We start from the raw sequence: 15,557 nt of genomic DNA, 5'->3' as shown, positions 1-15,557 counted from the left end.
CATAAAATTTTAAAATTATACTCATCTAATTTTATGAATTTATAAAAGTTCAAGGACAGGTAGCAAAATTTGAAATATAATCATAAATACGTGATCAATTTTTATTTTTTAATATATTATCAATAATATAATTAATTTATATTTATTAATATAACTTTTATAAATTTAAATATTAAATAGATTATAATGTTAATTTAAATGTTTAATTAATTAATTAACTATTTATGTCGATAAATATTTAAGGAGGAGAGATCGAATCTTAATAAAATTTTTATATATATCTTATCAATCCATTTAATGTGTGGTATAAAAATATATTGATTCGGTCTTTTATGTATAAATGATTTTATTTTATATAAGTGCCTAATTTATTTTTTATATTTGAATAACAATAATAACAGAGAATATCTAAATAATCCACAAAATATGATATTTTCACCCCACACAATATCTCATTTTCTAACCATTTTGTCCCTTGAAAGCAAGCTCAAATTTAATCAAAATTTGAATGGAAAATGATGTAGTAGTAAATGATTATTTGCAGGATTGCATTTAGACTGGTGGGGAGAGTTCTACTCAAATGCATTTCCCTTTTTACACTAAGCATAATTTTTTTTGTGGACAATAAAAAGGCAGTGAAATGAAATTCTTTTGATCCAATGCGCACAACTTGCTCGATAATATAACCCTACATGTCCCATGATATTTCACCATCACCATCAAGAAGAATATAATAATTATGTTGCTTCTTTTGTAGCCTTTTTAGGATTTATTGTGTTATCAAATTGAAATCTTATTGTGTAGCCTTCTTTTTAGCCTTTTTAGGATCCGCTCACTAATCAGTCTCTAATCAATTGCTCAGTTAAATGCCAAAATCAACTAGGTTATAAAACACACAATACTTCATTATTTTGATTTTCTTTTTAGTGTTAAGTGCTAATTAACCATCCCAGCTCAAAAATTTTCTTCATATTGTATATAGTTGAACACTTTTCTTACTTGAGATGTCAATTTTATGAAAGCCAAATCTCCTTCTAAGAATGGGAGATACTCCTCTTAGCTAGAAATAAAACCAAGAAAAATAAATTGTATATAGGTTTTAAATCCCAAAGATGAAAGGATTGTTTTACCAGTCTCCATTATTGTTGATAAAATAAGTCCATAAGAATTTGCTACAAGCTGAAACTAAATTTAAATTGTGAACTTTAACTTGGTTTTAAATCTGCTGTATCAATGAGTCTGATTTCAATTCTGCAAAACCCTGCTGACCTGTAAAAGGCAAGAAAGTCTCCCCAAGATGGCAAGATATATCTATTGGTATAACAATTCGAAGGACTTGTTTGAAGTCTTATTTGACAACGATTCACATCTATGCAGTTTGCTGAAGTACTCATACAAACTTTATGAATAAGAACAGAAGATGAAGAAATTGTCTTAGACAATCAGTGCCAGAAGTTTACCTTGTAAACAGGCCCAAAATCCCCTTCTCCAATCTTATTTGCAACAGATAAGTTATTGGTGGCAAATTGAATAGACGAAAATTCATATACTGGGAGCTCAAGGTCATCATCCTCACCGTCATCTTCGTTAACAGCGACTTTATTATCTGATTGATTGGTTACTAAAATGAACAAATGTCAGAGACTGATTTAAACATTAATCTGAACAAGAATATATTACATTAGAAGTCTTACCCATATTTGTTCTCCTTGTCCAAACCACAAAGCAGCTAATCAAAGCCACGATGATCACAGCTGAAAACACTGATATGGCTGCAGTAGTTGCTATGTTCCTTCGTTTAGCTTCTATATCATTATCTAATTCTAAAATAAAGAATCATGATCATATACAGCATTAAGTCTTTTAAACACCATAAAAACAGTTAAAATAAATATGTATTCGACTAACCAAGTGACCAAATGAGATATTGCAGTAAGATCAGGCCTTAATTCCAACCCCATATGAGGCTAGAGCAGGACCATTTAAACCTGGCACTGGACGAAGCCAGTGCTTGATCTGATATTCTGCAAAATCAGCAGAGGCAAAGAGAAGTATGGTAATTTGCTGGAAGACCAATCCAGGTCTATCAACATCGGAATTTTACATATTTCTGAAGCTGCCACTCTTATGTAGAGATCTTGACCATATTCAGCTACTGGTCTTGTATCAACCAACCCTCTAGCCCAAGTAACACAACCATTGCGAGTACCATTGACATCCAACTTCGCATAAGCCACGCAGAGCAGTTCCTCAAACACTTTTCCTTGCAATCTTTGACACTCGTACTTACACTCACCCAATATTCTGACGCATCTGGCAGTTTTATTCCAGTTAATTTTATGAACCCCTCATTTCCACAAACACGTGGATTCTTTGGAACACATCCACCTGACCAATCTAGCATTTCCCAGTCATTGGGATATCTAGGTTTAAAGCCCTTCATGCATTGAAAAACAGTGGTGGAATTGCTGATATTACAAATACCATAAGCACCACAAAGGCCATAATTGTCACAGCGGTCTCCTTGGACTGTGAACGTGAGGTTCCAACTAGCACGTCTATTATTCCAAGAAAAATGCTGGACAAAGCCTGGCGGACTCAAAACAAACCTTGTAATAATGTTATCTCTATGATGAAGGAATAGTACACTTCATCATAATTGGAGACAAATTTGGTTTGGAAAACCGGGTTTGCCATTAGAGCTGATAGAGCACTAAACTGAGTCCCATACCACGGTCCAGTACGAAACTCCTTAGTGGTTCCTTTATGCAGAACAATCTGAGGAAGTCCATGAGGATCCAAATTATTAGTGTAGTTTCCTGAAGAGGGATCGCTTGAGCTTTTCCATGATGTAAGATGTCGATTCAAGCCAGTTTTCCTGTTCCAACCAAGTTTCATGCCAGGCAACAATGTATCAGATGGGTAATCAAAACTTTGCCATAAGCAGTTCTCTGTGTTGTCATTCTCCGCATCTTTCAGAACAAAGTTTCCGGTGCCTAACAGCTGTGCAACTGACCATCTTGCAACATGTGAGGAATTAGATGACCAGATAATGCTTCCTGTCTGGTTGAGAAGGACAAGCTCTACATCCTCATCAAATGTCAACAATCCAGAAGAAGTAAGCGGATTGTTTCTATTTGCTACCCAAACAACAGACTGGACTGGCATATTTTGGTACCATATTCCTAAATATGGAACATTTGAGTTGGTAGTTGATGTAGAACCAGTATCAGTAGGAGCGAAAAAGCCTAGCTTAAATTTTTGACCAGGTGAAACTATTTTCTGGGTGTCATTAATATGGTTTCAGCTCAAAAAGAATTTGTTGAGAACAAAAGATCAAGGTGCCGCAAACAGCCAGATAGAAGAAGTTGGATTTCAGTTTCCCCATTGGTTTCATGATTTCCCATTTCACTACTTCAAGATAAAGATCAAATCTTTAACCCTTCCTCCTGTGGGGAAACTGTGAATTTGAAGGCTCAAGCTTGTAATTGATTGGTTAAAGAATTCAAGTAAGACTCTTAGTGCAGAGTAGTTGAATGTTTATGGCCCAGGTTGGCAGCTTTCCATATGCCTTAATATAGTATTTTAATTTCAGTGTCACTATCAGTCACCAAAAGGTTTTCTCAGAATTACACAATCATTTGTTTGTTAGAAATACATGGAAAGTTTGTAATCTCCTAATGTGATATTTACATAGTTAACGGAGTATCAAGTATGCAGTATTCCAACATAAAGATTACAAACTTTCAACTCAAAAATCCTCTTTAATATGAGTAAAAAGAGTTCATGGGACAGGGAAAGTGGGAGTAATTAGATGTTGCAGTCCCAGCATTCATTGTGAGGAATACAAAGAATTCAATTTCCCCTTTTGATCCGGAAACAAAACAGAAGGTTTCCAATTGGATTTTAAGCTAAGGTTAACCAATCCAGTTTTCACTATTTTCAAGTTGAACCGGTCCAATTCAGAATAATAGAAGTGCAGAAGTATTTTGCATTTCATGTTCACAACTAAATGAAATCTTGATATTCGACTTTCATGGATAAATTTATTATGCAGGAAATAAAATGAAACATAAGATGCTCAAGAATTGGTCGAAATCTAGCTGTTACCCTTTAGATTGGCAATTATCAAGATTGACAATTCTCAGAAACACATCCCATTAAATATGAAAGAATTCTAATCAAGAAACAAATATTTCGTTGTACAGGATCAGTTGAGTGCCTATTCCTAGTAAAAATTTATGACAGGCTGTGACAAAATTCAAAGGAAATTGTCATTGTGTGGAAGTCTGTAGTATAAAGAGCTTACAGTAATGGTTAATTATCTAATGGATAGAATTTCACAGACTACCACTTGCAATACAGGGAGTTTATTGACCCTTTCCCTTGTTACAACAGTTCTCCATCTTCATTTTCCAAATCAATGGTGCGTTAAGATTCTGAACCACACTATATTCTCCTGTTATTGAAATCCTGATATTCTGTTCAGAACCGAATGCAAAGGGAGTTTTGAAGTTTTTTAATTTTCAAGCAAACTGAAAGGAGGAAAAAGAAAACAGCACATACTGAATTTACTTTAAAAAAAAAAAAAAACTACATACTAAAAACTAACTAAACAACCTCAAATCTACACATTGGACAAACTCTACTCCTTTCTAGCCAATTACATATGCAACTACGATGATAAAGATGTGAACATGGCATGCAAATTGCTTCTGAACCAATTAAAATCTCCTCTAAACAAATGGAGCACCGTTGATTCACAGATCCTTCAACTTTCACAGTCTCCAAAGCATCAATGGAAGATTTAGTTGCAGGCACTGGACCTAAACCATCACTGGTATGTGTTTGAACGGGAACTTCAATTTCAACCTCCAAATGCAACACCTTCTCAGAACCCACATTGCATCTTTCATAATGACGAACGTCACAAAGAATGTAATTTATCCAGAATTCCTGAGGAGGAACATTCATGTCGAGAAAAATTTGACGTACAGTAGACCTGGATGTTTCTTCAAGCAAGAAACGCTGCCGTTCCACTAGGAACGTACGCTCACTAGTCTCACCTTCATCATCATCCTCTTCTTCCTCCGTTTCTGAATCGGAATAAGGCATGAAGGTGACTATGACTCTGATGGAAACCATGTTGCTTGAGAATGAAGCATCATCGTCTGGTTCAACGATGGCGTCTGGAACTCGAAACACACGACAATAGATTTCGAGATCCATGGATTCTTGTATAGGAAAAAACAAACAGATCAAAGCTGGTGGATTGTAAGTTGCCGGTGGTAATTAAAATAGAAAAATAATATAACAACCTTATTTAAAAGCTAATTAATGCTGTTTTAATTATTTTAATCAACCAAAGAGTAACTACCTTAATTAATAAATCGCTAATGCGGATCCCAACGGCATAGAATATGGGACTTTTTTTCTTCTCACTTGTCTTTCAGTTTCAAATTAATTTCTTAAAACATTCAAATCAATAATAATAAATAAATAAATTTAAGTTGAGTAATCTTATTAAAAATAAAACAAATTTCAAAATTAAGTAATTATAAATAAAAATTACTCCCTCCATCATTAAATTTTATTAAATATTAAAAAATATTTTGAAAGAATTTTTAAAAATTAAATAAAATTATAATAATTTATTTATATATTAATATAGTGTAAAAAAAGGATGAACAAAAATTTTAGGAAAACTAAAAAAAATAATTTGAATTTTATTAATAAATTCTCTAATTAAAAAATATACCTACTATTTATATCAAAATTTTAAATGCACATTGATAAATTAAAATATAGAAAATTTATTATTGGATTCAATCTTTTAGCACATTATAGCATATATTTTTTAGTCAAATAATTCACCAAAGATTTCAAAACTGTTATTTAATTTCTAAAGAAATTTTAGTATTGCTGGTAATTTTTGCAGGAATAACAGATTTTAAATGTAATTAAAGTAAATTAATTATTAAAAAAAAATTATATTGAAGATTCTCATCACATATATCCATGAATTATGCACAAACTTCATTCTTCAGCCGTCCATATCACTCAACTTACCTTTCTTCATTATTTGAAATACAATGATAAAACAGTTTTGCTCAAACTTTACTTAACATTTAGGTAAAAGCGCAAAAATAATAATCTTAATAATTAATACTATTAAATTCAAATCAATTGAATTAACTGATAATTTAAATTTTAAAATTCACAAAGATCTAAAATTTTATTGAATTTTATTTTCATAAATAGAATAATTTAAATAAAATAATTGTTATCTAATGGGTTGAATTAATAAAGTTTAATTTTTATAAATTGAGTAATTTTATAAGTTCTAATAAAAAAATATATATATTTAACAATTATTAATGCATAGACAATAATTATAAAAAAAATTATAACATATAATTGCCCGTCCATCAACAAAAACAAGGCTGCATAAACAAAATATAAAAAATATATATATATAAAAACACATATAAAGTGGTCCTCTAAATGTTATGATTAGGGATGGCAACGGATCGTTATTTTTGGGTATCCGATCCAACTGAATACTAATACAACGAATTTAGATAGTTATAATCGGGTTTGAAATGGATTCAGATTTTAAAAATAATATCCGTTCCGGGTTCGAATCGAATTCAAATTTTATGTATACAGTACCTACTACCCAAATCCCGTTTATATGAATAATTAATTTAATATAAAAAATATATTTTACAATAATATTTATAAATTTTTTTTATATATTTTTATTTAAAAATTTAAATTTAAATATTGTTTAAAAATATTAAATTTTTTAAATGAAAATTATTAATGAAAAATATTTTTTATATAAATTATTAATTAAAATATATAAAATTAAATGGGTTCGAATTTTATTCGAATAATAATAATCGGATTTGGGACGGATTCGAATAATTTAAATTAATTTTTAATCGGATTCGGAATGAGTTCGTGTAACGACCCGGAAATCCGGACCGCTACCGGTGCTAGGATCCAGATCGGCATAAGGCCGCCGGGAACCGTAGCAAGCCTGACATAACCTGTAATCCTGCTTAATCCCATACATGATCAACAGTACTCATAAACCTGTAAACATTTTCATATAACAACCAAGCTCAACCTGTACATAAACATAAACATAACATAAACCTCCACTGGAGCCCTCATCAAATGCTCCAATGGGGTATCTCATCATACATAAGCTTGGTTGAAACATAACCTCATATCTCATATCATAAAGACCATGTACATACAAATGGGATTAACAATCTGTATTGGTCAAGCACAACTCTATCCTCAATATTCAAATTACATAACATAACTTAAAACTCTTTTACATTACATCATAATACAATTTTCATGTCCACAATCTAACTATTACATAACATCACTTCATACTCTGGCTAACCTCCTGGTCTACCCTGTACCTGCACATCTGGGGTTAGGGGAGAGGGGTGAGCTATAAAGCCCAGTGAGCAGAATAGAGAAAACATATATTAAATAGTTCATGCTTCCATGAAATGCAACACATCACAAACATATCACATAAGGATGGTATTGTCACCTATAGTCCTCAACATAGTCCAATCGTGCCAGGGGCGTAGAATGGGCCTCACTGGTCTTTCTCTTACATACATAACATAACATAACATTCCAATATGCCAGGGGCGTAGAATGGGCCTCACTGGTCTTTCTCTTAACATAGTCCAGGGGCGTAGAATGAGCCTCACTGGCAATCCATACCGTATCATCATCATCATATCATACCATAGGAGGACTAGAGGATCATCCAATAGCCAATCCGCATCCACATCATATTATGCAATGCAACATATTCGTGAATACTAATGCAAACAACCTAAAATATCACATGGCATATATGATGCATGAACATGCTCCAAAAAGTTATATTTCATTTATTTAAAAACTTAAGGTTCATTCCACTCACCTCTTGGCTGAAGCTCTACAGACTCTGAAGCAGCTTTCTCACTGCTGAGGTCCTCGGTTCCTCGGGTCCGAACCTACACGGGTGGACTCCAATGAGGGACCAATCATACATAAACGTAACTCTAATAAACTCCCCAAAAACCCTCTAAAACATCAGGAAAACATCACATAGAAATATGCATGAAATGGCTGAACAGGGCACTTTCGGCGGCACCTTCGGCGGCCGAAAGTCCTGGACAGATCCGAAAGTCAGGCACTTTCGGCGGCACCTTCGGCGGCCGAAAGTCCTGGACAGAGACGAAAGTCTCTTTTCGGGGGCAACTTCGGCAGCCGAATGCTGCCTCCACAAAGGGGGTTCGGCGGCCGAAAGTCACTTCGGCGGCCGAACCTGAGCTTCTCCCGAAGGGCAGAAACTCAGCTCTTCTATGCCCATTTCGCCTCCCAAGCTCAAATCATGCAAAAAACTTGCTATACCACATGCATACTTCACATACATTACACCTAGGGGTCTCAAACTATCATATACCCCATCTACAACACTTTCAACAACACATAACAAGCTACATTGTTCATCAAAGCATCAAAACCCATAAACTCATCATATATACTCTAACATGCATTTCTACCCATAGATCTTGCATAAAACTTATTTAAAACACATAAGGAGCTTAAGATCGGCTCTTACCTCTTGAAGATCGAGAGGGAGACGACCTAAACTTGGAGATCCACGAAAATGAGCTCCTGAGTTCCCAAAGCTCCAAAACTTGTTTCAAAAGCTTAAATCTTCCAAACCAAGTGAAGACAAGTGAAAATCTTGAAAGATTTAGAGGAAGAACATCAAAAATGGGTGAGGGACGGCGGAAAACTCACCTTGGCCGAAAATGGGGAAAAGCTCGCCCGTTTTCGGCTAGGGGACCCTTTTATAGTGGCTGGCCAGACCACGTTCGGGGGCCGAATGTGCCTTCGCATCCATGCAATGTTCGGCGGCCGAACTTGACTTTCGGCGGCCGAACCTGGACTTCCCTCACTCATGCTTTCGGGGGCCTAACGTGCCTCCAAAACGCATGCATGTTCGGCGGCCGAACTTGACTTTCGGCGGCCGAACCTGGGTTTTCCTCCAATGCTATTTTCATGTAAAAACTCATTTTCTTTTATACTTAAAACATTAAAATACATGAAAACATTTTATAAAACATGTTCTTACCCTTCTAGAGATTTCCGACGTTCGAGATCCCACCGGACGGTAGGGATTCCGATACCGGAGTCTAGCCGGGTATTACAGTTCGGATATTACTAATATAAATTGAATTCGTATTCTACCCGTTTAGATCCCTAATATGACTTATATGAATATTAAACATAACTTAATCAATTATTAATAACCCTCCTTCTTTGACTAGTGCTTTCTCCTTCTCCTCCTTCCATGGACCCTCAGCCCATTTGACAGTGCTTTCTTCTTGTATAAACCTTCAGCTTCTTTGTCCCTGGCCCTGTATCAATCACCCTCTTCTTCCTTCTCTTATATGTAAGAATACCTCTCTCAGAAGAAGGGGTGAAGGACTGATTTTCATGATAATCAGGAAGCTCACCTGTAGGAGTGCTATCATTGTAACCCTGATCACTGGATGGCAACAAACTCTTCCTAATCATATCAGTATCAGACTTTAGTTTATGGGGTCTCCCTCTGCCTCGAGGCTTAGATGATGGCTGTTGCTCATCCTGATGCTGAAGATCTTTGTTCACAGGTGCTTTTGGTTTAGGAGATGTTTCCATGCTAGAAAGGTCAAGCTGCTTTTCTGGATCTCTGTGCCATTCAAGAAAAGCAGGTGATTCAACAGGATGTAATTTGGCTTCTATTAGTTTATTAGAGAGAATCTGTGGTTGAGGATGCTGCTCTGACAATAGGTCGCAAATAAGTTCCTTCAGTTCACAAGGGCTTGTAATATTCAGTTGCTTTTCTTCTTCCACCACACGATCATCATGGTCTAAGTTCCGGGTCACAATGGCTTCAACTTCGTCTTGCTTGTTAAATCGCATCTGGACGCTTCTGTTTTCTAAACAAAAGTGGGAATACTTAAGCTATATCACTAGCATTTGTAACATCAATATTTAAAAAATATATATTAAAAAACCAGGTGCATTTTTATTTCCTTCTCCTCAGGCTTTCCCATTTTCACTACATAGATACACCCTAGCTCCCTGGCTTTCTTCTGATAATATTTGAGTGACATACATAAGTAAATGTGAGAAGGGCTGTTAATTGAGTGTAGACCTAAAGAACCTGCTTCACTAATGGGTTCTATTGCTTCATCAGAATTGTTTATCGAGTATGTTGCTTATATATTGAGTAGACAATAATTTTTCAAATCTAAACCGTGTAGCTTTTTGCATAATATTGCATACATTTTCCAAACCATATAAAGGTTTTAAGAAAATAGTAAAATACAAAATCTTACTAATTAGTTTTATGAACCTATATATATCTGCTCATTTCTACCGAGGCTGTACTTCAGTGATTGAGGCCTCATCTACGGAATATGGCATAGACTTGTTTGTAGTTTGATGTGATCCCAATTCTTTCCACTGATTTGTTTCACTATAAAAAATGCTGATTTTTGAGGCATTGGAAGAGTGACAGAGTAGCTATCCAGCATGAGAACTATTGTTCCCATTGTAGGCCTCTCAGCTGGATTTTCTTGAACACATAAGAAACCAAGTTGTATGCATCTCATCACTTCATTTTTCGAATAAGAATCTATTAAAGTCTCATCCAAAACATGCAAGGCTGTTCCTTCGCTCCAGTGTTTCCATGCCTGCAAAAATCATGAAACAACATTCAATAATAATACACTAGACTGTTAAAGTAGGTCTGCAAGTTGGATCTTTGCTCACACAGCTCAATAGGTCCTCAGCATCGTCTGATTAATCAAAAGAACTAATCTTCTTGCCGCTTATAATCTCCAGAACAATAACACCAAAACTATAGATGTTAGACTTCAAAGAATATTGACCGTGCATAGCATACTCAGACCTGCAACATCCAATATGGCTATATCAGTTAGCTTCATAAGAAGCTTATGGTAACCTTTTGAGACATGAAAAAAAAAAAAAGAATGAGAACTATGATCAGTAACTTACTATGTTCCTACAATTCTGTTCGTATTGTCCTGAGTTTGATCTACTCCTAAAATCTTAGCCATTCCAAAATCTGAAATTTTTTAGTTCATTTCTGCATCTAGCAATATATTGCTAGTTTTGAAATCCCGATGTATAATTCTAAGCCGAGAATCTTCATGGAGATCAAGAATTCCTCGAGCTATCCCTCCTAAAATCTTGTAACGTCTTGACCAATCTAACAGTCCTTGTTTTTTAGGATCTAGGCATGCAGATATTGCAAGTTAAAACTTAGAAGAGGGCTACTTTAGAACATATTTGATATAAAGAACAAAAAAAAAAAGAAACATATGGATAAAGCAAGACCAAAAAGGAAGTAATCAAGGCTTTTGTTGGGAACAAATTTATAGATAAGTATCTTTTCTGTGTTGTAGTTTGGCCACCACTACAACCTCATTCTTAAATTCTTCTAGACCTTGCCCTGAGTATAAAGACAGCCTCTTTACAGCAATTTCCTGTCCACTAGGAAGTATGCCCTAAAAAAGGTCTCCACCAAATTATTAGAGAGCATCTAGCAGAAAAGTTTATAGTTCTGCACACATAAATTCGTAACAAAAATTTCTCACCTTGTAAACCACTCTAAATCCACCTTCACCTAACTTGTTTTCTTCAGAAAACTTGTTGGTGGCAACTTCTATAACGCCAAAATCAAATTGCAAGAACTCTACAGTTGAAATCTCATCCCCATCTACACAACCAAATAAAATATCCAATGAATGAACTGCTCAAACCCTTCCAATAAAATTGTACCTGTAAGTTTTTATCACCTCGATCTTCTTGAGTAGGACTGAACTTCTTCCTTGATTTCCTTACTAGGAAATAGCAACCAATGGCAAAAAGAAGAACAGAGACAACAATTGGAGCAACAATGGCAATTATGGTTCCCGTAGAAATGCGACTCTTCCCTGCATACCCAAAACTCAAAGGATTTGACAGTATGTACACTACAAGATTTTTTCGGATTAGTAACGGATTTTTCCGTTACTAATCAATGAAAAATCCGTTACTAACCAGTTTAGTAACGGATTAGTAACGGATTTACATCCGTTACTATGAACCTCGTTGCTAATGCAATAGTAACGATTAGCAATCCGTTACTGATTTAGTAACGGATTTAGTAACGGATTTGTAATGAAATTTAGTAACGGATTTCAAATCCGTTACTAATTTAATAAAAATTAAAAATATATAAATAAATTGCATCTGTTACTAAATTTAGTAACGGATAGAAATCCGTTACTAATCCGTTACTAATTTGATAAAATAAAAAATAAAAAAAATATTTTAAATTTATATTCTGTTATTAAATCTATTGTTAATTTTAAAAATTATTTTAAAAATTATTTTAAAAATTATATTAAATTATTAATTTATTTCATTTTTTTAAATGGAATTAATTTATTTCATTATATTTTACATTAGATAATAATTTAATTATGGTAAACTATTAATTTTTTCATTGTATTTTATATTAAATATTAACTTTAATATTTTAAATTTTATTAATTTTATGAGAAAATTATTATAAAATTACATGAGAAAATTTAAAAAAAGAAAAAAAGTGAGAGAATAGAAAAAAATGAGATATAAAAGAGAAAATAACAAAAGAAAGAAAATAAAAGAAAATAATGATAAAAATGAAGAGCAAATAAGAAAATAGGGAAAATTAAAGGAAATGAGAAAAAAGGAAGAAGAAAGGAAGAAAAAATAGAAAAAAGAAAGAAAATGAGAGAAATATGAAGAAAAAATGAAGAAAAATAAAGAGAAAATGAAGATATACAAAAGAATGTAAAAAAAAAAAGGTTAGAGTATATATATGAGAGAAAAGAAAGTAAATGAATGAATAATGAAAGAAAAAGGAAGGGAAAATGATAGAAAGTGGAAGAGAAAATGAAAGAAAATGGAAGAAAATCAAAGAAAATATAAGAAAATGAAAGAAAAATATATGAGAGAAAATAAAACAAAAATCAAGTGATAAAAGAAAGATCAATAATGAAAGAAAATTGAAGGAAATGAAAGAAAATTGAAGGAAATGAAAGAAAATGAAAAAACAATGGAGTTAATAATTAAGAAAAAAAAAAGATAAAGGAGAAATGAAGAAATGAGGAGAGAAGAGGAGAAAGAAAATGAATGAAATGAAAGGGAAATAAAATGGGGAGAAAGAAAATGAATGGAGTGAAGGGAGATAAAATGGGTGAGTGTATAAATACGCGAATTAGTAACGGATTTAGTAACGGATTTAATCCGTTACTAAATTTTAAAAAAAAACGCGGGCGAACTAAAATAAAAGGCGGCATTATTCTCCAAATTTTAGTAACGGATTTCTTAATCCGTTACTAATTTAACGGATTTAGTAACGGATCAAATCCGTTACTAATTTTTTTTAAAAAAACGCGGGCGAACTAAAATAAAAAGGCGGCATTTTTTAAAACAAATCTTAGTAACGGCTTTCTTAATCCGTTACTAATTTTTAGATTAGTAACCGATTTAGTAACGGACTAAATCCGTTACTAAACTTAAAAAGAAAAATTGGAATTTTAAAAAATAAAAAATCGATTTTTTATTAAAAAATAGTAACGGATTAAATCCGTTACTAAATCCGTTACTAATTATATAATATATTGCATTCCGTTATTAAATCCGTTACTATTTTATTTATTTATTTAGTAACCGATTTAGTAACAAATTTATTTAACCGATTGAAATCCGTTACTAATTTTTAGCTAATTTAGTAACGGATTTATAACGGATCTCAAAATCCGTTATTAAATTTATAAATAATTTTATTAAGTAACAGATTTAGTAACGGATTATTAATCCGTTACTAAATAATAAAAATTAATAACGGAATATAAAATCCGTTACTAATCCGTTACAAATTTGTAACGGATTTAAATCCGTTACTAATATCCGTTACTATTCCGACAGATTTTTGTAGTGGTAGTTAGTAATATTAAGTTCAAAACAATAGAATTGAAGTATTATCTCCAAGAGAGCCTCAATTGGAGTTTGAGCCAAATTAATTGAAAAAAAATTTACACTTCCATCGCACCTCTAGGCTTTGGAGCTGGAGGGAGAAGCACTGGTACTGGCGACGGCGCTGGGGCTGTCGCCTCAACTCGATAAAACCGGTACAGTTCATATCTAATGTTGCAGCTAGGGAATATAGTCCTGCCCCCTTATTTCCCATCACAGCATCTGGGAAGCCTAGCGATGGCCTCATGGAGATAAGAATTACATGACTGCTGATAAATCCGATGTGCACTGCACAAGCGTATACAAATAATGAAAGCTCGTGAAATTCACTTCTCCAGTGGAAAACTTCTTGCCAGAGCCAGACCGATCATTCGGTGCCCGTGCTGCTGTATCATTCATTGTTTTCTCCAACAACTTCATGAATCTCTCTACCTCACTTATATTCTGCGTGTTCCACATTCGTAGCCAGGGGCGATACTGCACTTAAGAGAAGAACGATTCGTTGGAATAGCGTAACATACACGCGTCATAGTAAATGATGGATTCGTTGTTTCTGGGGCATCTTCGAATGATCTCTTTGCTTGCAGTCGCTAGTCGCTACACAATCTTGGCAGACGTCCTGCGCAACATCCTCACGACAAAGGTAGAGGCCGTAGACCTTGGTGGATGGGTCTTGACCAGCGGTGGCGTTGTAGAATCCATTCTTTTGCGTGGAATTGGAGGAAAGAGAAGAAACCAGGGAGTTGATATTTTTGTCGTAGATACTGCTTGCTGGGGAAATGGTTGCGTTTGGACAATATGTGCACAAGTAGACGAAGTATGCTCCGGCGAGGAGATTGAAGAAACAAAGTTCGATGGTTAACAAAAGGTTTATGAAGACATTGAAGGAATCCATGTCCTGATTATTGGTTCGGTTTCCTCTTCCTGGAGCTTTTATGTTTGCTTCAGCATATATTTATTTTTTATTTTTAGTATGAGTGTTCTTTTTTATCCAACTTCAAATAATTTGAAATTGCTTCTTAATAAGACTAAATCATAATTAATGATGAATGTAGACTTTCTTTAAAGAAATGTTTTATAATTTTGGATGTTTTCATTGATTATTGGTTAATGAAATTTTATGATTTAGTCTAAATCATAAATAAATTTCATTAACTAATAATCAGTTGGCTAAGACAGCGATAAGGTATACGGTCTTGTGCTTTGCAGAGCAGACTCTTCTTCAGAAGCTTGTTCCATCTGTGTCGATTATGGGATTCAAAATCTCATATCAAACTGCCCTAACCAGAAAGAAGCAATTTCATGGGGAGGGGGTACTGATCTTCTTCCCTGCATTATTCGGTATTCTAATCGCAATATCTTTGGAAGAGCTGAGCTAAAACTTTCCAACGCTGGATTCAATTCACGAAACCTTCCATCAAATATTGAGCAGTTTGATGGAACGA

At 33.9% G+C, this 15,557-nt stretch overlaps 1 protein-coding gene, 1 long non-coding RNA gene and 1 pseudogene across 3 annotated transcripts; all 3 read right to left on the bottom strand.

Annotated features, from left to right (window-relative positions):
- Positions 1 to 375: 375 nt before the first annotated feature.
- Positions 376 to 3,492, bottom strand: LOC110605673. Of its 2 annotated transcripts, none has more exons than XR_006349186.1 (3): positions 1,909 to 3,492; positions 1,695 to 1,823; positions 376 to 1,621 (listed from the first exon to the last, which is right to left on the bottom strand). It is a non-coding gene; the product is annotated as an uncharacterized LOC110605673 (long non-coding RNA). The 2 variants fall into 2 exon arrangements; XR_006349185.1 differs by having other exon boundaries at positions 383 to 1,606; positions 1,909 to 3,484.
- Positions 3,493 to 4,555: 1,063 nt separating this feature from the next.
- LOC110604964 (E3 ubiquitin-protein ligase Praja-1) lies at positions 4,556 to 5,229 on the bottom strand. Its single transcript, XM_021743244.2, has one exon. It carries the CDS (start codon positions 5,227 to 5,229, stop codon positions 4,612 to 4,614), a length of 618 nt encoding a protein of 205 aa, XP_021598936.1. The 3' UTR covers positions 4,556 to 4,611.
- A 5,033-nt stretch (positions 5,230 to 10,262) lies between these two features.
- On the bottom strand, positions 10,263 to 15,213 carry LOC110604965 (annotated as a pseudogene).
- Between the last annotated feature and the right edge of the window lie 344 nt (positions 15,214 to 15,557).

The sequence above is a fragment of the Manihot esculenta genome, chromosome 17 (assembly GCF_001659605.2).
Source record: "Manihot esculenta cultivar AM560-2 chromosome 17, M.esculenta_v8, whole genome shotgun sequence".
In the NCBI taxonomy this organism is placed as follows: domain Eukaryota; kingdom Viridiplantae; phylum Streptophyta; class Magnoliopsida; order Malpighiales; family Euphorbiaceae; genus Manihot; species Manihot esculenta.
The sequence above is the reverse complement of the archived record's forward strand: the minus strand, read 5'-3'. Positions and strand labels throughout refer to the sequence as shown.